Source organism: Stomoxys calcitrans, chromosome 4 (assembly GCF_963082655.1).
Source record: "Stomoxys calcitrans chromosome 4, idStoCalc2.1, whole genome shotgun sequence".
In the NCBI taxonomy this organism is placed as follows: domain Eukaryota; kingdom Metazoa; phylum Arthropoda; class Insecta; order Diptera; family Muscidae; genus Stomoxys; species Stomoxys calcitrans.
Genome location: NC_081555.1, coordinates 37068404 through 37090780, shown reverse-complemented (window position 1 = coordinate 37090780; position 22377 = coordinate 37068404). Strand labels below are relative to the sequence as shown.

At 40.8% G+C, this 22377-nt stretch overlaps 1 protein-coding gene across 2 annotated transcripts in view; it reads left to right on the top strand.

Annotated features, from left to right (window-relative positions):
• The window catches only part of LOC106086413 (GAS2-like protein pickled eggs), a 525402-nt gene extending 504287 nt beyond the window's left edge, over positions 1-21115 (top strand). For both annotated transcript variants that reach the window (XM_059368231.1, XM_013251093.2), the window contains exons 7-9: positions 617-804; positions 16514-17166; positions 19468-21115. In XM_059368231.1, the coding sequence (XP_059224214.1) occupies positions 617-804; positions 16514-17166; positions 19468-20738 (2112 nt within the window). In that variant the 3' untranslated portion in view covers positions 20739-21115. The remainder of the gene's footprint in view (positions 1-616; positions 805-16513; positions 17167-19467) is intronic.
• The last annotated feature ends 1262 nt before the right edge of the window (positions 21116-22377 follow it).

Here is a 22377-nt window from a genome sequence, read left to right as displayed (position 1 = left end):
AAGCCGCCATAAAATATCAATCAATCAACAACACACTCAAAATAGACAGCTTTAAACTACCAGTTAAAGATAACGAGAACTTAGACCCCCCTCTGTGGAGGAAGACAATTCTCACATGCGATGCGATCCAGGCACACACTAAATGCAATTAATCTCTATGCCTCCCCGATCATTGCAAGTGAACGCAAACATGTCGATGATTTATTGAAGAATAATTACTCGCCAAATTATCTGGACACAATAATCTTTCCATCGCACACAGTGAGACAAGCGGCGTTGGAGTATGGTAGCCAAACCAACCAACTCAACTCACATAGGCCATATGGCTAGGCAGCCAACAGATGCGGTAACTGAACACACACTGTGTGCTTTTGATGGGGAATACCCAATGCATCATAGACTTCACCATAATCATCATTCGCATTTGCTTGCCATGTGTGTGTGTGAAGGGGAGAGAGGGGGGGAGGCTTCATCATATCTTGCCGAGATGATCATTCAATTTCGATTAAAATTAATTTGTATAACAAATTTATTAAAATGCAATTTTTCTTCCATATTTTTTTCTACGATATTTTCCTTCCCTCATATAAGCGAGTGTATGTTTTTGTCATTGCAGATATTACGTTCACACGTTATGGTGCGTGTTGGCGGTGGCTGGGATACACTCTCACACTATTTGGATAAACATGATCCTTGCCGCTGTAAAGCTCAGCATCGTTCATCGGTGGCTGCCCGTTTAATACCGCGAGCCAATCTGCAGACAAATGGCATTGAGCTGCACAAGGCTCAGGTGATATTCGAAAGGTAAGTCAGTTTTGCTTGACCAATAAGCCATTCATTCAGTTTTAATAACCAGATGCTTGTGTCATAAGTCTGTCCATTTTTGTTCGCAGTTATTTTAGCTCTTAGGCTAGGTTTAAGGAGAGTTAATATTTGTCCAAACATATTAATATGAATATTACTTGGTGTATACAGCTAGAAAAATGTGTTCCTGATGTGGGCAAACTTTTTTTTTATACCCTCCACCATAGGATGGGGGGTATACTAATTTCGTCATTCTGTTTGTAACTACTCGAAATATTCGTCTGAGACCCCATATTCATGATCGTCGTGACATTTTATGTCGATCTAGCCATGTCCGTCCGTCTGTCCGTCCGTCCGTCCGTCTGTCTGTCGAAAGCACGCTAACTTCCGAAGGAGTAAAGCTAGCCGCTTGAAATTTTTGCACAAATACTTCTTATTAGTGTAGGTCAGTTGGTATTGTAAATGGGCCATATCGGTCCATGTTTTGATATAGCTGCCATATAAAACGATCTTGGGTCTTGACTTCTTGAGCCTCTAGAGTGCGCAATTCTTATCCGATTGGAATGAAATTTCGCATGACGTGTTTTGTTATGATATCCAACAACTGTGCCAAGTATGCTTCAAATCGGTCCATAACCTGATATAGCTGCCATATAAAACGATCTTGGGTCTTGACTTCTTGAGCCTCTAGAGTGCGCAATTCTTATCCGATTGAAATGAAATTTTGTAGGACGTGTTTTGTTATGATATCCAACAACTGTGCCAAGTGTGGTTCAAATCGGTTTATAACCTGATATAGCTGCCATATAAACCGATCTTGGGTCTTGACTTCTTGAGCCTCTAGAGTGCGCAATTCTTATCCGATTGAAATGAAATTTTGTAGGACGTGTTTTGTTATGATATCCAAAAACTGTGCCAAGTATGGTTCAAATCGGTCCATAACCTGATATAGCTGTCATATAAACCGATCTTGGGTCTTGACTTCTTGAGCCTCTAGAGGGCACAATTCTTATTCGATTTGAATGAAATTTCGCACGACGTGTTTTGTTATGAAATCCAACAACTGTGCCAAGTATGGTTCAAATCGGTTCATAACCTGATATAGCTGTTATATAAACCGATCTTGGGTCTTAACTTCTTGAGCCTCTAGAGGGCACAATTCTTATCCGATTTGAATGAAATTTCGCACGACGTGTTTTGTTATGATATCCAACAACTGTGCCAAGTTTGGTTCAAATCGGTCCATAACCCGATATAGCTGTCATATCACCTGATATAGCTGGGTCTTGACTTCTTGAGCCTCTAGAGTACGCAATTCTTATCCGATTGGAATGAAATTTCGCACGACCATAACCTGATATAGCTGTCATATAAACCGATCTTGCGTCTTGACTTCTTGAGCCTCTAGAGGGCACAATTCTAATCCGATTTGAATGAATTTTGGCACGACGTGTTTTGTTATGATATCCAACTATTGTGGCAAGTATGGCTCAAATCGGTTCATAACCGGATATAGCTGTCATATAAACCGATCTGGGATCTTGACTTCTTGAGCCAGTAGAGGTCGCAATTATTATCCGATTTGCCTGAAATTTTGTACGACGGATTCTCTCATGACCATCAACATACGTGTTTATTATGGTCTGAATCGATCTATAGCCCGATACAGCTCCCATATAAATCGATCTCTCTATTTTACTTCTTGAGCCCCCAAAGGGCGCAATTTTTATTCAAATTAGCTGACATTTTACACAGGTCTCCAACATATAATTGTTATCTTGATATCGCTCTAATAGCAGAGCAAATCTTTTCTTCTAACCTTTTTTGCCTAAGAAGAGATGCCGGGAAAAGAACTCGACAAATGCGATTCATGGTGGAGGGTATATAAGATTCGGCCCGGCCGAACTTAGCACGCTTTTACTTGTTTTTAATAATAAGTTGTGAAAATACATAAGGCATCTAACGATGGCCTTCGCCTTTCACCGTATGCCGGACTCGGTCTCAGTTGGGCTAAAAGCCCAACTCAACTCTGGAGTTATGTAAACCACCTCGTCAATGCTCACTCATTACTTTGTGGAGTATAACCTATTAACACTTAGGTTAGGTTAGAGTGGCAGTCTATTTTCCAAACAGAATCGCTTGGACTATTTTAGTCCACTGTGATGTTACAGTACCGAGAGACCGGACCTCGAATCGAAAACACAACCGCCTCACTGGTAATCCGAGCACGCTACCAAATTGGCTACCAAGGTGACCTGTACCACTTACCAAGTACGTCTCCGTGTTCTTGTGTCCTGCTGCTCTCTCTATGTAACATTCGCTATATCATTGACGTGCCGTCAAGGTCTCTTTTCTTTGACCTGACTATCTGTTCGACAAAACTTGTCACAACTCTCTGGCTATCCTCTCAACTACACATCTTCATTGCTCCATTCCATTCTCGTATGTCGAGGATGAGCCTAAAGGGCCATCTTTCTTGCATATCAATATTCCCTCTTAACTGCCAAATGCTTAACGTGTCTTGTCGAATATCTTCCAACAAGGACTCCTGTTGGGAGATCAGTTTAGCGTCCATTGTGATGCTACAGTACCGAGAGACCGGGCCTCTGGTGGGAATCGAAAACACGACCGCCGCACTGGTATTCCAAGCACGCTACCAAATTGGCTACCATGGCGACCTGTACCACTTACGAAGTACGCCTCAGTGTTCCTGCGTCCTGGTACCCTCTCTATATTCGCTATATCATTGACGTGCCGTCAAGGTCTCTTTTCTTTGACCTGACTACCTGTTCGACAAAACTCGACAAACGACAAAACCGCATCATGTACCACCTCTTCTCTTTCGTAGATGCAGAATGGTCAGCTGCATTTTCCCCTTTCTGTGTAGGTATGTACTTACCGAAGTATCTGTTCTCAGATCATGCCTGCGTCATGTAAAAGTTTACGTCAGCTTTCTTTCTACTGATCCATTGTCGTATGTTGAGGATGAGCCTTAAGGTCAATCTCTCTCGCGTATCAATATTCAAAATGCTTAATGCCGAATATCTTCCAACAAGGACTCCTGTTGAGAGTTCAGTTAACCGCCTTATATTTTCATCCACTCCAGAACCTGTAGGTCTTTTGGCACCATACCGGCAATGACGAGAACTGCGGGTATAGACACTGTACGGTAAGATGACCTAACTCCTAGAGCGGCCGTTCTCCGTACCGAAAGCAGCGCTTTAGCCCTACACCTAGCCTGTGGGGGATTCACCCAAAATCACGCTTCCATTATAAGGAATAGGATCGAGGCCTGTCCATTATAAGCATGCGCATGGTTGGTAGAAGACGTAACTCTTAGAGCGTCGTTCTCTGTAACGAAAGCAATGTCTTAGCTCCGCACATGACCTGTAGGGATTTACCCCAAAACTCGATTTCATATAGGAGAATACTTTTGCTAGCTTCCAACATGAGCTTGCGCCTGCTTGGTAAAAGTCCTACGTTATTCGCCATTAAGCGCCCTAATTGGGCCGTTTTGTTTCAGTCAGTTTTTCTGCCACGTATTTGCGTCTGATTTCATGTCCAGTCTATTCGCATATCTATCTCGGTCTGGAAGAGCTTGTTCGTAGGCAGGAGTAGCACAGTCCTTGCATTGCTAGTTGTAGGCCATGGGATTCCAACCAATGTCTAAATCTGATTATGACCTGCTGTAGTCTATGATGTCCGTCGACAGTGTCGACAATTTCGACCAGTAATGTGTTTTATAGCATCCTCAATATTCTGCTATAGCTGGCGTTCCAGAGGTCAGGCCGAAGTAAGGAACCTTGAGCAGCACCCGACGCACAGTGTTGCCATATAGAAAAATCTTGGAAATTATTCCGAAACTTTTGAACGGATAGAGATATAGACACGAAGCTTACTTTACTCAATGTTGGGGGTCCTAGTGGGTCCAAATGTTGATCCAAGGAGTTTGAAATTTGATCACCTCGAGCAAATCAAATTTTGAATTACTTGCCAGTCATTTATGGGCCGATTCGTTTGATTCTCTTTATAAAAGATAGAGTTCGTAAAACCCTACAACAAAAAAAAAAACATGCTGAAATGTCACTTTCACTCACACTTTCAAGTAGCCCACTGTGCGTCGTTCTTTTATACCCTTAGAGGATGTGTAGAAATCATTCGTTCTCCCAGATAACTTTTCTTAATCCTTATCAAATACTACGGCCCGTTAATGTCCATCCCATTGGCCCGTAATACATCCACCCACCTGAGGCTGTTGAAAGCCTCCCTGACATCCAGCGTTGCTAGTAGAAAGATGGGTCTCCCACGTTGGTTCAGCCATTGGACTGCTTCCACAACCTCAACTACTTTCTTTAAGGGCTCTATTGTCGACTTCCTTGGGCCAAAGGCAATTTGTCATTTCGAGAGTCCTCCTCCGGCAGCGAATGCGCGAGTCTAGCAGCTTGTTCGCTGTGTTCACCATACACAGTGGCTTGTAAGACGATGACGACTCTGGACCATCTTTCCCTTTGAGGATCAAAACCAGCCTTCGATGTTTCCATGCATTTGAAAATATCTTTCTCAGCATCGAAGGCTGGTTTTGATCAGAAAAGGGAAAGATGGTCCAGAGTCGCCATCGTCTTACAAGCCGTTGTTCAGAAGCATTTCCGGTCACTATTCGGTGATATTTGTTATAACTTCTACTGGAACTTCTCTGTCGGGGCCGAGCACCTTTCTGCTTTGAAAGCTATGTGCAGCGAATTGAAGTTCTTGAAAGAGTGAATGGGGGAGTGTGTGTGACTACTCCACTGTGATAGGTCCGACACAGGATCCGATACAGGATCCAATGTCTAACCGACATCGTAAATAAAAACGAGAGAGGTGGTTGTCATGTTGTCGGAACAACACGTCTGAAGAAAATCTGATATATTTGCAGAAATCGTTACGATTTCGTTCCTAAATGTCGGAACAGAAAAAATAAATTCCCTCAGACTTGTCGAACCGATTTCTTTCCGGATTTTGTAAGAATTGTCGTATGTTTCACCCGACTATGTGCAGACATGTCGGACGTCAGACAGAGTCGGATCAAATTGTTAGCTGGGGTATTATTATCCATTCAACTAGAAGGCATTTTCCTTCTTCTGTTCCTGTGGTATCACAATGCAAGAAAACGTCAAAGTGAGTCTGATGGAAGACTGCCGCTTAAACCTTGCCTAACCTATCCATCCATCTCGACTATTTTACATCCAAGTCTCGTTTGAGTTCGTCTCTTAGTTCTACCCATTTCCCATATTTGCTTTTGCTAATGGCACACGCTGGAGGCCACAGTAGCGCAGAGATTAGCAAGTCCGCCTATGACGCTGAACGCCTGGGTTCGAATCCTGGCGAGACCATCAGAAAAATTTTTCAATGGTGATTTTTTCCTCCTAATGCTGGCAACATTTGTGAAGTACTATGCCATGTAAAATTTCTCTCCAAAGAGGTGTCGCACTGCGGCACACCGTTCGGACTTGGCTACAAAAAGGAGGACCCTTACCATTGAGCTTAAACTTGCACTCATTGATATGTGAGAAGTTTGCCCCTGTTCCTTAGTGGAATGTGTATGGGCAAAATTTGCAATTTGCAATGGCACACCCGAGAGCCTTTTTCGCCTACTTATATTGGGTATACTCTACTTCTGCTGCGTTCCTGCGTTTAGCTGTGGTAAATCTGTGTTCTTCGATTTAGTCATTCCATTAGTATACTGAGGCTCTGTATGATCTCGGTCTCTTATTCCTCGACATTGCCCTATCACATCCGATTATGGATTTAGTCATTCCATTAGTATACTGAGGCTCTGTATGACCTCGGTCTCTTATTCCTCGACATCCGATTATGGACATGATGCGGTTCGCTGCTATTGAGATTTTTCCGCTACATTTCGATTGGATTCATCCTTCTTCAGTCGGTCGATCTTGGCTAGGAACAGGGATATTATTGTTGTTGTAGCACCTGTTGTAAACTTTGGAGGCAGTCCTTGCCTTGGATTGACTCCATCGGGTCAATCCGATTCATACAACCGGCTGCCATGGGATAGGGGAGCAGAAATATTTCTAGCTTGTTCACATTTCATTTGCGTGTGCCTATCTTTGTGCTTTTTACTGGCATGGTATCTCTGAGCCGAAAAGAAAACTCGATGTACTGATTGTTGTTGTTGTAGCCAAATTTTCATGTGGATCCTCGTCAAGCTACTGTGGGTGAGCAAGCTCGCCGAGGAAACAGGGTGGTCATTGGCTATTTAAAGGCGCCAATATCTCGCCTTGTCATATCGAGCATCATAGGCGCTTAGTATTTGTGCAAGAGCCGGTGCCGCCCGGCCTCTCACTGAGATTCTCCGCGCGATACAGCTACTCCGTATGGAGCATTCCACTATCGACAGGTTGCGGAACGCGCCCGGTAACTCGGAGCTAAGCTTCTCATGATAGCAATCAACACCACTCAAATTGGAGCTCAATGTTCCAGCCTGTGTGGTGCTCACAGCTATCGCCCGCCAGGATGTACTGATGATCACTTGCAGTGTATGTCGCCAGTAACCGCTAGATGTTAATCATCCTACCTGTAATTCTGCTGTTGTTATTGTTGTAATCACATTTTCATATTGAGTTGGCGATCCTTGTCAAGCTCGTGTAGGTGAGCAAGCTCGTTCCGGTCCAAAGGACTGATCGCCGTGAGAACTGGTTGGCCATTGGTTATTTAAAGTCGCCGATAACTCGCGTTGTCATATCGAGCATCATAGGCACTCAGTATTTGTGCAAGTGCCGGTGCCGCCCGGCCTCTCACTGAGAATCTCCGACTGCCGTTGCAGCCATACGGAGTGGCTGCGACCTTCCACTATGGGCAACCTGTGGACGTGCGTGGTAACTCGCAGCTAAGCTTTTCGTGACAGCAATGAACACCACACTGATCGGACCCCAATGCTCTAGCCTGCGTGGTGCTCTCAGATACAAGCGTTATGTCGTGAATAGTACCCTCACAACCAGGGCATCTGAATGTGGGAATGCTTCCAGCATTGGACATAAACAATTTCAATCTTATTGCCTCTTGAGTTGTTTGGCTGCATGTTCAACTCAACTCCTCGGGATTTAAAGTCACCTGTTACCATATGATTGTCATCAATCTCTCTCAGAGCATCCTTGATGGCATCAGGTTTGAAAGGGAATTCGTCAATAGCATCGCTGGAGGTAAGGCAACAACTAAACAGCGTAAAGCCCATTAGGTTTCCCCACACAAATCCCCTGCCTTTTCCACTTTTTAGCCACTGAATAATACTGCTGGTAGGAATCCATATAGCAGTCGTTTGAGTCTCTTCTTCGATCCCGAATTCTAGGGCAATTTCTTTATTTTGTGGCATAACTTTTGGGCGGTAGAACTGTCCGCATAGACAAGCTGGATACCGAAATCCCAGGCACTTTCCGACTTTCACTTTGGTAACAGATTAAAGTAAGCTGAGCCGAACTTGATAAACATTTTAGACTATTAATCTGTATGAACACCTTGCACCTCACATTTACAAGTATTGGGTTGCCCAAAAAGTAATTGCGGATTTTTTAAAAGAAAGTAAATGCATTTTTAATAAAACTTAGAATGAACTTTAATCAAATATACTTTTTTTACAGTTTTTTTCTAAAGCAAGCTAAAAGTAACAGCTGATAACTGACAGAAGAAAGAATGCAATTACAGAGTCACAAGCTGTGAAAAAATTTGTCAACGCCGACTATATGAAAAATCCGCAATTACTTTTTGGGCAACTCAAGTTTGCCCAACCCTGTGGTCATGATCTGGCCTACGAGTAAACGTTGGCTTTAGCGCATTTCATTGCACTTAAGTGAGTATGACAAATGACTTGGTTTGCAGTCAGCACCACCACATTAGGTATTATCGTCTACATCGTTGTCATTATTAACAAAAGCCAATGCAAATCCATCGACAACAACTTAAACATCATGATCTTAATAAGTGATCGATATAATTTGTCTTCCCTGATCACTGAGGGGTAATACAGCAACTGGCTAAACGTTGGACCGATGGATAGATCAAAAGATCTATCAATTGGGAGTGCCTAATTGAAATAGGGAAATCATTTGTTTTGCTGTGTTTTTCCCAATCCCTCATTTACAGCACAACAAAGACCGGCAGAGACTCTGCCACTTGTCTTACTATTTTGCTCGTCTGTCTATCCAACTGTCTGCCTGTCTATATCTAGAGCTCGTATTTTAACTCAACTTGTGAGTGTTTTACATTTTACTATAAACGTTTGACAAATTTTCAAAAAAAAAAAAAGTGCAAAAAACCTTTTCATCTGGAACAATGGCCCCTGCGCCGCAGCATGGAGCGTGTACACGTTGTAATATGATATTTCGCTGGCATACCAAACAGATGCAATTTAAATTTGACAACCTGTAATTAGTTGGCAAGGTGACAAGCCATCAGTGTGTTAATGCGGTAACGTTTTGTTGTTGTTGGTATTTCTACCCAGAATGGTCATAAATATCCCATTCTAGCATATGAATGGCGTTCGCCTAACCAAGTTGGTTGTTTGTCTAAGGTGATATTTTAAATATGGTTATAATAGAAGTTTTTGTTATTGTATTTGCATTTTACAAGCTAATGCATTTCGTATGTAAATGCAAAAATTTACCCAAGACTAGAGCAAGAGGAACAAATAAATAACATTTGTCAACCAACATGCAGCTGTCAGTGATAAGTCAATGATGGAGGTTTGGCAGAGCTTAACCAGCCATGGGATACTTGAGTATAGACATTTCTCAAGCAAAACGCTTTAGAAAAGTACAGTCTGTCCAAAAGCGGAAACACCGAATAGATAATGGGAATAGCTTCAAAACTTTTGTGTGGTTTTGAAGAGAGGTAAACAAAAGGTTTTTTGCACACCCTGCCAGTAAACCTCATTGGACTCTGTGGCTTTTTGTGACACCATTTACTATTTTGATATTTCCACATTAGTTAAGTTAAAGACATTAGGGCTAAAGCCATCCACTTTTAGGATCCATGAAAAGCTTTAAGGTTGAAGCTAAAGTTTCACGTCAGGAAGAATGCTGTCTCCTTCTACACAAATTCGACAACACAAATGGTTAACCTACACAGAAAAAACTAAAAATCGATATCAATCACGAAATTCCATTAATTATTTCTGTTTATGGATTATTTCCCATTAATTATTTCTGAAACTGATTTAATCCCGAAAATGAAGAAGTAATTGAAAAAAACTTCAATTAAAAAAATTGTATATTTAATTAAAAATATACAAAAAAAATTAATTGATTAATTAAATTTAAAATTTTCAATAATTTTTTTATTTGGACGAATTAAAAAGTTAATTGAAGATATCAAATTTTCAATTAACTTTTTAATTCATCCAAATAAAAAAATTATTGAAAATTTTCAATCTAATTGATTAATTAAATTGAAAATTTTCAATAATTTTTTTATTTGGGTGAATTAAGAAGTTAATTGAAGATATCAAATTTTCAATTAACTTTTTAATTCATCCAAATAAAAAAAAATTTTAAAAATTTTCAATCTAATTAATCAACTAATTTTTTAATTGATCCAATTAAAACCATGATTGACATTTTTTTAAATTTATTTTTGAAATCTGGTTCATAAACTCAGCTGCCATAGGATTGCTATAGATTTACTGAAATGTGGACGAATGGACCTTTGGAATCTCCTTCCAGTTATATATTTGGTTGCCCAAAAAGTAATTGCGGATTTTTCATATAGTCGGCATTGACAAATTTTTTCACAGCTTGTGACTCTGTAATTGCATTCTTTCTTCTGTCAGTTATCAGTTGTTACTTTTAGCTTGCTTTAGAAAAAAACTGTAAAAAAAAGTATATTTGATTAAAGTTCATTCTAAGTTTTAGTAAAAATGCATTTACTTTCTTTTAAAAAAATCCGCAATTACTTTTTGGGCAACCCAATAGTAGGGGACGATATGTAATATTAAGCTTAAGTTAAATCAATTGAGGGCTACATTGCAAATATTACAAATGGAGGGCTATAGGGTCTAACACCAATTTGCAATTCAAATATTTCCGAATCAATTAAAAATTTATTGATTCAATTAACTTTTTAATTGAAAATTAACAATAAAATGTGCTAAGTTCGGCCGACCCTCCACCATGGATCGCATTGGTCGAGTTATTTGTGCGATATCTCCTTTTAGGCAAATAAAGAATAATGAATAAGAATTCTTATGCTATTGGAGCTATATCAAGTTATAGTCCAATTCGGACCATAGATGAATTGAATGTTGAAGACCATAGTAAAAGTCATTGGGTAATATTTCAGTACATTCGGGTAAGGATTGCGCTTTGTAGGTGCTCAAGAAGCATAATCGAGGGATCGGTTTAAATGGGAGCTGTATCAGGCTATAGGTCGAATGACCATATTGAACACATATTTTGAAGGTCAAGGCAGAAGCCGTTGTACAATTTGCAGCCAAATCGGACAAGAAGTGCGGCGTCTAGAGGCTTAAAAGTTAAGATCGCAGATCGGTTTATATGGCAGCTATATCAAGTTATGTAGTAATTTGAACCATGCTTGGCACTGTTGTTGAAAATCATAACGAAAGACGTCGGGCAAAATTTCAGCTAAATCGGATAAGAATTGCGCCCTCTAGTGGCTGAAGAAGTCAAGATCCAAGATCAGTTTATATGGCAGCTATATCAGTTCATGGACCGATTGGAACCATACTTAGCACAGTTGTTGAAAGTCATAACAAAACACTTCATGCAAAACTTCAGTCAAATCGTATAAGAATTGCGCCCTCCAGTGGCTCAAGAAGTCAAGATCCAATATCGGTTTATAAGGCAGCTATATCAGGCTATGAACCGATTTCAATCATGCTAAGCACAGTTGTTGGAAGTTATAACAAAACACGTCGTTTCAGCTAAACCGAATAAGAATTGCGCCCTCCAGTGGCTCAAGAAGTCAAGATCCAATATCGGTTTATAAGGCAGCTATATCAGGCTATGAACCGATTTCAATCATGCTAAGCACAGTTGTTGGAAGTTATAACAAAACACGTCGTTTCAGCTAAACCGAATAAGAATTGCGCCCTCTAGTGGCTCAAGAAGTCAAGAGCCAAAATCGGTTTATATGGCAGTCATATCAAAACATGGACTGATACGGCCCATTTACAATCCCAACGGACCTTCACTGATAAGAAGTATTTGTGCGAAACTTCAAGCGCCTAGGTTTATTCTAAATCGGATTAGAATTGCGCCCTCTAGTGGTTCGAGAATTCAAGATCCCAGATCGGTTTATATGGCAACTATATCAGGTTATGGTAAGAACTATTTGTGCAAAATTTCAAGCACCTAGCCTTATTCCTTCGCAAGACAGACAGATATGACTACGATCGACTTAAAATGTCTTGACGATCTAGAATATATACCCTTTATGGAGTCTTAGTCGAACATTTCGAGGTGTCACAAACAGAATGACGAAATTAGTATTCCCCCATCCTATGGTGAAGGGTATCAAAAAAAATCGATCACGATTGTGATTGAACATTCTTTTAGATTCAAATCAAGAAGGATAGTCTGAAGACCGTGTTGCTTGCAAGGAATCCTCATATTAATAACAAAACCAACCTTGGGGGGAAAGGGCAGCGTTTGAACGATATCCAAGATCCTGAAATCAAACAGGACAAAATCGATCTACAATAGTTTTCTTAACCAGCTTGAAGTATGAATGGTTATCCTTGAGCGTAACAGTCTCGAAGGTTGGCTATTCCTCGATCGTAGCTATCGAGAAAGACAAGTTTTCATGGAAAGACGAATGAAATTTGAACAGAAGATCCTCTAAACTCTATCACAAGCTTTTGGAAAAGGGCAGTAATAGACCTTCAATGAGTTCGATGGCGCAAAGTGACAGTAGATTGTCAAGGTTATTGGCTGCGTTAATGAGAAGGCGTTTATACCGCACATAAAAGGACATGTTACCTAGCTTCACAAAAGGGCACCACCGTAAAGCCGTGCCTATCTCAGATTCAATCGCCTAAGTCGGAAAAGGTAGTCAGAAGAGCGAACATCCTATAAAGGAACTTCATTCTAATTCCGAGGAAAGCGACATAGATCCACGGGTAAAAAGGGTCGATAAATCGTTCACTTCGTCACAAGCGCCTAAATTTCGAGTAGCCATACTGTATCGTGCTTTCCCGAAGGCCGGTTATTCCCGGGGAGATGGATAAAAAATAGAAAGAAGATCCTCTGAGCTCTAACGCAAGTAGAGGCATCAGCTCGGTTTTTGAAAACCGGTCTCTTTCTCCTCGACGTCCTCACAGCTTCTGCAAAAGTCGTTACTTGCAACCTTCAATCTGTCAGAATGTTTTCTGATCAGATAGTGACCTGTTATGACGGACACAATGACTGAGACGTCTGTTCTAGCCAGCAAAACGGTAGACCTCTTCAAGTCTAGATAAGGCCACATAAATTTGGAATATACAATAAAAGGTAACTCCCAGTCTCGCAAGCTTGTCTGCTTAACAATTACCTGAGATATTTCAGTGACCCGGCACCCAGAGACAATTGAATTTTGAATTGTTCAGCCATCTCGTTGAGAGATCTGCGAGAGGTCTTTGAATTCAGAAATACGTTCTTCAGGGTTTTAATGACCGTCTGAGATGACATTTTTGTCAATCGTCGCTATGACATTACATCTTACCCAGTCCAATACACCGTCAATTGCAAGGACCTCCGTTTGATCAACACGACAGCGATCGGATAACCTACTCGATATGACCAGCCCAACCCGCACCGATTTTTAATTTCATAGTCAAATGTGTCCCATTATGATACCAAAAGCTATACTGACCTCCTTCTTACTTCCTTTCTGTAATAGCCTCGTCCTCTCACGATTCAGATCACCCTATCACCCGTCATCCTACCGACTGTTTCGCTGTTCCACCGTGTTATATACGCGTTCGTAGCCCACGCCCTTAACTCGGACTGCGTCGACCCGAAAGACTTCGGGTTAACCAAGATTATTGACGATAATGCTCTAGCCCTCACCGCCAAATCGTCTGCCCTTTCATTCCCCCTTACTTCGTTATCGCCCGGCACCCAAACGATGCGGATTGTGCCATCCTCAGAGAAGGAGTTAATCTCCTTCTTACATTTCAAGATTGGCCGTGATCTTACCATCCTGGTTGTTATTGCGCTTATGGCAATTTTATTATCCGTAAATATGTTCACTCTCGCCGTACTCGCGTTAGCGCCAAACCTCCTCACACATTCCGTGATTGCCGGATCACTGCCTGCAGAACCGTGTTATGGTCTAAAACAGATATCAGTCTAAAACAGATATCAGTCCAAAACAGATATCAGTCCTTGGGTTCTCAATGTAGACCCCCAGGCCCATTCTGTTTTCCAACTTTGATCCATCCGTGTAACATGATCTTCCAGATGGCAATACCGGTGGCCATAGTGGCGTGGGCGGATTAATATTCGCACCCTCGTTTCAACCTAACCTAAAACTTTTCGAAGCAGAGGTGTGTACCATTACAATAGCCCTAATGGAAATGCTGGGATTCTTTCCCGGCTTCAAAACTCAGGACTTGTATGGAGATTATGACGGAGCTCCGGGTTTAGAACTTGAAGACGTTGAGGTCTAAATGCATGGCGGGAAGTTCAGAATCCCTGAAGAAATTCCAAGCTCATGAAATAACGACATTGCAGGATATCAGGCATGGAATTACCACAGTTGAAGCTGGTTTGCTGTGTTCATGTCCGGGTCTACAGTGGCACAGTCTGTACATCTTTAGGAGGCGGTATTAAAACCCTTTGAATAGCAAAAAAATTAGCAAATGTCATAGAAAACAATGAAATTTTTAAAATTCTCAGGGTTACTTAGCCCACCCTTCAGAGGCCTTATGGATGTGACACGCCGTTCGGACTCGGCTATAAAAAGAAGCCTCTGTCATTGAGCTTAAACTTGAATCGGACAGCACTTTTTGATATGTGAGAAGTTTATCCCTATTACTTAATTTGTCCACACATGGAGTTGACAGGTGGCTAGGGGGCTAAGGGTACGAACCAGTATTTCTCAGGGAGATACATATATTGGGTTGCCCAAAAAATAATTGCGGATTTTTTAAAAGAAAGTAAATGCATTTTTAATAAAACTTAGAATAAACTTTATTCAAATATACTTTTTTACACTTTTTTTTCTAAAGCAAGCTAAAAGTAACAGCTGATAACTGACAGAAGAAAGTATGCAATTACAGAGTCACAAGCTGTGAAAAAATTGTCAACGCCGACTATATGAAAAATCCGCAATTACTTTTTGGGCAACCCATACATGTGGGATTTTAAAATATGCGTTTGCAGCCTACCCCCTTCTCTCTCTCTCTCTCTCTCTCTCTGTCGCTCTCTTTCACTCTCTATTTCTCCGTCTCTCTTTTGTCTCGAGATATGATCTCGAGACTCACACCTTCTTTCTTCTTCTTCGCTTCCTTTCACTAGGCTACCACAGTGCGCCAAACTGTACTGCAAGTGAATTCACCTTTATGGTCGGCTTGCGGCTTACAGCGACTCAAGTAGTAAAATCGGGAGTTTGGTTTATATGGGAGCTATATCAGGATATAAACCGATTTGAACCTTAATTAGCTCGATTATTGGAAGTCGTAACAGAACACAATATGCAAAATATCAACCAAATCGGAGAACCATTGCGGCTTACAGGGGCCCAAGAGTTAAATTAGTCAAGTCGATTTATATGGGAGCTATATCAGGTAATAAATTGTTTTGGACCATACTTACTACCGATGTTTGAACTCATAGCAAAACACTCCTGAGAAATTTCAGACAAATCGTACAATAATTGAGTCCTCTAGAGGCTCAAGAAGTCAAATCGAAGGACCACTTGTTATGCCAGGGCCAGAGACGTAGCCAAGGGGAGCCATCGGGCTCAAGCACGGGTTCCTGAACGCAATTAATCCAGTAAATATGACAAAAGATCTCATCGAGGTGGATTTATCGTGGGCTAAAAACGCTACTTTATATTGGTCTGCCTTGGATCCTTGAACTTTTTGGTATATTTATGGGACTTTTAATATTGCGTCATGATAATTGTAACTTTGTACGGAACGAATCATCACATTCACATTGAATGCGTTCTGGATTTTCAATCCTCTTTGGGCACTTAAATTTTGGAAATTTATGGACTTCTTGCAAAGCAATAACTTTTAACTTTTCGAGTTATTTATGGGAGCATTTTATTATTTATTAGAACTTTGGCTTTTACGTGCGGGCTTTAAGGTATTTTTAGTGAGTACCTTAAACTCCAAGGAAAATTTATAGGATTTGTAGCTGACAGACCTACAACACTGTGGCAAATTTATGGGATTATTAACTTTGCTTTGTGAATTCGTTTCGCCTGACCAACTCCACCCAAAACAAAAACTCTTCCACCTCAACACTTTTTTCTGACCCTGCTTCACTTAATTGTTTGCACTCAAGTGTTACAAATAAGATTAGTTCACATGAAACCTCCGAGAGCTTTTACTTGGCCCCCACCCAGACTGGCATTAATTGCCACCACCACCTATTGTGGATAACAAGTTTTAGCCACCACTTAAATTCATTACCAACATTTTAGTGCTCAATTAACTGCAGATTAAACTAATTCCCTTTGCTGTTTGCTTCAATTCCATATCATTTTACAGATCACCACCAACGGCACGCAAAAGTATTTCCAATCACAACAGCAGCGCAGCAGCAGCAACCACAACAACAACAACAGCAAACCATGGCATGGCCAACAACGTGAATACCTCATTGACAAGCAACAATAATTCGACTTCTTCATCGTCCTTGCTGGCGCCTGTCTATGGAAGTCTCAACAAGAATCGTAGTCCTAGTCCAACTGTACAACAGCGTAAATTCTATACAGCAAATCAAGCGCATCAGGATGTTGTAGGCGCTGGCAATTCTTTGGCCTCACCTAGTGTGGCCCGCCGCAGCATGTCACCAAGTCCTAGACGTCTAATTGATATGCGCAAAAAACAATCCTCTTTGGAGTCTTATAACAATGGACCCAAGTCATTGCCCATCACAGTGGAACACAGTGTCAATGGGAGCAACACAAGTAACGGTCATGTGCAATTCGATAGTTTTGATCAGTCCTCGTCATCGGGTCATGGTAATGCTACTCAAAGTTCCGATACCAGTGCCAATAGTAATAAATTCGAGAATATCAGTGACAATGGTAGTGAGATCAGTGATGAAGGATATCGCAGTTTGGGTGTCATACAATCATCGGCCCAGAAACGTGAATCCATACATAGCCAAGCTTCAATGGATGACGCAGAAAATAATGGTAAGTAGGCGTGGAGAAGATGCTCAAGGGATTATAAAAGTGTTGTCACACTATTGCACATTACTGTATACGCACACAAGAATACCCTGCAAACATTTTTGATCGCCAAATAATCTTTCGCGAATCTTCTAGATGAAGGTTATGATAGCGGAGGAGCTCATCTAAGAGACAATTCCCCCGTTGTGAGGAGTTGTGTCCTCAAGACGACTCTTCTGGAAAAGTGTTCCGCGCGTCTTTCATATGAGTTGCTAAAGAGTTATTCAGAAGAGTATTGAAAGATCTAAGAATCATGCAAAAATCGTGTGGATGATTAAAAAATTAGTGTTTTGGAAGATTAAGAACATACTCTTCTTGGAGAGTTGCGCATTAATAGTCTGGAAGAGTAACAAATAAGTGTTTTGTGATAGTTATTAAATATTAGTCTATAAGAGTGGCACGGAATCTTGGGAACCCACCACCATGGGTTCTGCTAAAAATATGGGAGCTATATCTGGTTATCGACCGAATTAGACCGTACTTCGCGCAGATGTTGAGAGTCATAACAGAACACTATATGGAAAATTTCAGCCAAATCGGTTAAAAATAGCGGCTTGTAAGGGCTCAAGAAGTCAGATCGGGAGATCGGTTTATATGGAAGTTATAACAGAACCCTGTGTGCAAAATTTCAGGCAAATCGGACGAAATTTGTGGTTTCCAGGGGCTCAAGAAGTCAAATCGGGAGATAGGTTTATATGGGAGCTATATCAGGTTATAGACCGATTTGGACCGTGCTAGGCACAGTTTTTTGGAGTCATAACGGAACACCACATACAACATTTCAGCCAAATCGGACAAAAATTGCGGCTTGTAAGGGCTGAAGAAGTCAAATTGGGAGATCGGTTTATGTGGGAGCTAAAACTAAATCTGAACCGATATGGTCCATGTCCACTCCCCAATAACCTACATCAATATTAAATATCTGTGCAAAATTTCAAGCGGCTAGCTTTACGCGTTCGACCGCTATCGTGATTTTGACAGACGGAAGGACATGGCTAGAATGAATCAGAATTTAGACAAGATCCAGCATATATATACTTAATGGGGTCGAAGACCAATATTTCGAGGGGTTACAAACGGAATGAGTAGGTTAGTATACCCCCATCCTATGGTGGTGGGTATAAAAATATATTTGATTTATTCCTCATATTCGTCATCCTAAGTACGAATTGTCATATAAGCTAAGTGAGAATACTGTTTGGTGTTGTGCAAGTTGTCTACTCAAAACAAAACATCGACTAACATAATTCAATACAAGTCCTAAACGTACCACGTATCAAAATAGAAGCACTCGGGAAAAGTTGACTCAGGCGATGAGTTGCGTAACAATCGTCGCCAAGAGTCGATAAAACTTCCGCATACGCAATGGATTGTCCAATGATATCCTAGAAGAGTGTTTTACGACTCATACGGACGATTATAACGCAATGAGTTGTAAAATAATCGTCGAAAAGAGTAGCTAAAACTTCCACACACGCAATGGATTGCCCAATGATATGCTAGAAGAGTGTTTCGCGACTCATAGGGACGATTAAAACGCAATAAGTCTCGAAGAGTTGCTTAAACTTCCGTACACGCAATGGATTGCCCATTGATATCGCAGAAGAGAGTTTCGCCCCTCATACGGACAATTATAACGCAATGAGTTGCGTAAAAATCGTCGCAAAGAGTCACTGAAAATTTTCCACACGCAATGGTTTATCTAATGATATTCTAGAAGTGTTTCACGACTCATACGGACGATTATAACGCACACGCAATGGATTGGCCAATTATATCCCTGAAGAATGTTTCGCGACTCATAGGATCGATTAAAACGCAATGATTTGTAAGAAAGTTGTAACGAAGAGCTGCTTAAACTTCCGCACACGCAATGGATAGCCCAATGATATTGCAGAAGAGTGTTTCACCACTCATACGGACAATCATAACGCAATGAGTTGTTCAAGAATCATCGCAGAGTCACTCCAACTTCCGCACTAGCAATGCATTGTCCAATGATATCTAATAAGAGTGTTTCGTGACTCATACGGAATAATAAGTGCGTAAAAAACTTACAGAAAATTTTCATCTCAGGGAAGAACGCCCTTCCAAAATTATAAAAAAATGTTTGCAGGGTATATATGGTTACAAGCCCATAGGCTTGAATTAATGCGCACATGTCTCAGTCTACCCACCACTGTTGTAGATCCACTATAATGCTAAAGTAAAGTAGCCCATCTTCTCTAACTATATCTTCCCTGATTTTTTTCTCCCTCCTTTCAGTGCGTCACGATCAAACATCAAGTGATTCTCAATTTTCGCCCAGTGAAGATGCAACCACAACATCTCAAAAAACTCCCGAAACTATGGAGAATAGTTACAACACACAAAACGAAGATGATTTAAATCACACTGACATTGATGTCGGTCCGCAATCCTTGCCAGCTGTACTCAATGCTGAACAAATTCAAGTTGCCACAAATAAATTTGAACAATCTGGCATCTACATAACAGATGAAGCCATTACTGTTGACATAGCCGAAAATACCGGTCTAAAGAAAAGTGGTTACGCCAATAAGATATTCGGTTCAAGCAGCGAGGATACCACAGATGGTACCAAGGTAGCAACCGCGGTGGCAACCACTAAGAAACCCACAGCCAAGGAACAAATTGTTGGGGGAGCCACAAATAAAAGCAAAATTGCCTATTCCCCGCTGGCAACACCACAAAGAAGACGCAGTATCGATAACAGCACTTGCAATACCGGCAGTCTGCAAGATTTGCATTCACGCACTGGCTTGCCGGTAATGAATCGAGCCAAGCCCATCTACAGATCAGTGAGAAAGCCACCATCGGCATTTGGTTCCATAAATGAGGCCAGAAAAAGTAAATCTCCAGCCCCAGTGCCTGCAACTGTTGCCAAGGATGCCCATAACACCTGGAGTGGTCGAAATGCCATCACTGGCAGTAGCCGCAAACGTCCCACTCTGTCAAGTGATACATTTACCCCTCATCCAAGTGGCACTGGCAATGCTGCTGCCTCCCCATTCGAGCGCAACTCAAAAACTCGATCATCACACATTCTATATGACAGCAATGGTCGTAGAATAAAGGGATGCACCGCTTCGCTGACAACTTCGCCTGTGAAAAATCATGCCAATTCCCCTTTGGCCCAACAATTATTAGAAGCTGCCAGCAGCGCCAAAAATGATGCACAAATTCTAGAGAAAATGAAAACTCTGCTGCTGCAATACTCCAACACCAATTCCAAGGTTCAAGGCGGCGGCCAACCTTCGAATGCGGCACGTTCTCAAAATCCCAAGAAATCACAAGTCTATGATGATTTTACCAGCGCCTGGGTGCATAGCAATGGTAACTTGGAGCGTTCGGCCAGTTGTTCACCACCCACAAAGGCACCCTCGAAACGCAGCTCGGCGGCTTCGTCGTGCGAGAGTAATAATTCGCGTGATATGTCGGTGATTGTATCACCACGTCGTGAGCGTGGCATGTCCAAGATTCCAGCGCCAGTGCGCCAGCATACAGAACTTTACTAACATAAATTGTTGCCACCACAAATTCGTCGAATTGTGGGATTTCCGAAATCGCCTAGAAAACCTTAGCATTTAATACAACAGAATCGTCTTAACAACAACCACAACAATACCTAAAATGATAATAGCTAGTGATTTAGATGAACTGAAAGGATCAAAGTCTGCATAGTAGAAAGAAGAGAAAGTTAAATGAATGTATGTTTGGTGGGCATGTTTTTTCTACGAGAAATTTGAACGAATTAATCTGGGATTAAGAAATCGAGAAAGTGTGATCTACAAAGTTAATTGATATGAAACATTTTTTTACAAGCATTGAATGTAATGGTAAGGCTTTTACACTGTAGTTGTAAATAAAATCTTTTGACCTTTTAGACTTAAAACTTTTGGTTTTGTTTTATTTTTTTCTTCCGAATTTATGGCTCTTTTTTAAAGAAATTTAACCGAAAGTATATTAGAATAAAACAAAATTTAAGTACATACATATGCCAGGGTCGATTGAAGTGGGAATAATTGTAGTTTTTAAGTCAATTATTCGGGTGACATTAAAGATTTGTCTCTCACTGAACAGCTTTGTTCTTCAAAATCAACCAAACAGTTGATTTTCATAGCCTACTTTTAGGCATTTACTGCATTTTGCCTCATCAGTGTCTCCACAACCAGATTTGAAGTCAGCTTAGCAACGCTTTGATATTTCAATGAATCAATGTTTTGGCAATTAAGAAACAATCCGCCATCGCAACAATCCATTAAAAAACACATGTCTTTCAGGATAACTCAAAACCCAGTAAAATGATCCTTATTTGTTATGTCAAGAGTAAAGGAAATAAATGAAACAACAAGAGAGAAAGAATAGAACAGAGACTCGTTGGAATGCTCAATAAAAATTCGATTATATTAAATCACAATAACGTAGAGTTGCCTTAGCAATTAACAATAAAAACCAGTGAGGAAGGGCAAAAGTCGGGCGAAGCCGACTATATAATACCCTACACCTACTCTACAATTATAAATTCGGGCAATATACAGATATATATATATGTATATGAGAGTTTATCTAAAAATTGTTGTTACTACGGCCATGTAAGTGTTGTAACTACGGTCATGTAAGTGCAAATTCGGGGATAAATATGTATGGGTGCTACATACAAATTTGAACCGATTTGGATGAAATCTCGCGGATATGTTAAGATCAGTAACAAAACAATCCGTGCCAAATTTTGTGCAGATCGGTTATTACAGCCTTATGTTTATTACAGCCTTATAAGTGTAAATCGGGTGATACATATATATGGGAGCTATATCCAAATTTGAACCGATTTTGATGGAACCTCGCAGTTATGTTAAGATCAGTAGCAAAACAATCCGTACCAACTTTTGTGCAGATCGGTTGAAAATTGTAGTTACTACGGCCATTTAGGTGCAAATCGGACGATACATATGTATGGGAGTTATATCTAAATCTGAGCCGATTTTTACCAAAATCAATAGCGTTTGTCCTTGGGCCAAAAAAGAGATTATTGGACAACAAATACGACCTGCACTTTGATTACAAGAATACATGGACTCACAGACGGACATGGCTAAATCTAATGAGAAAGTGATTCTGAGTCGATCGGTATACTTATCAATGGGTCTAGATCTT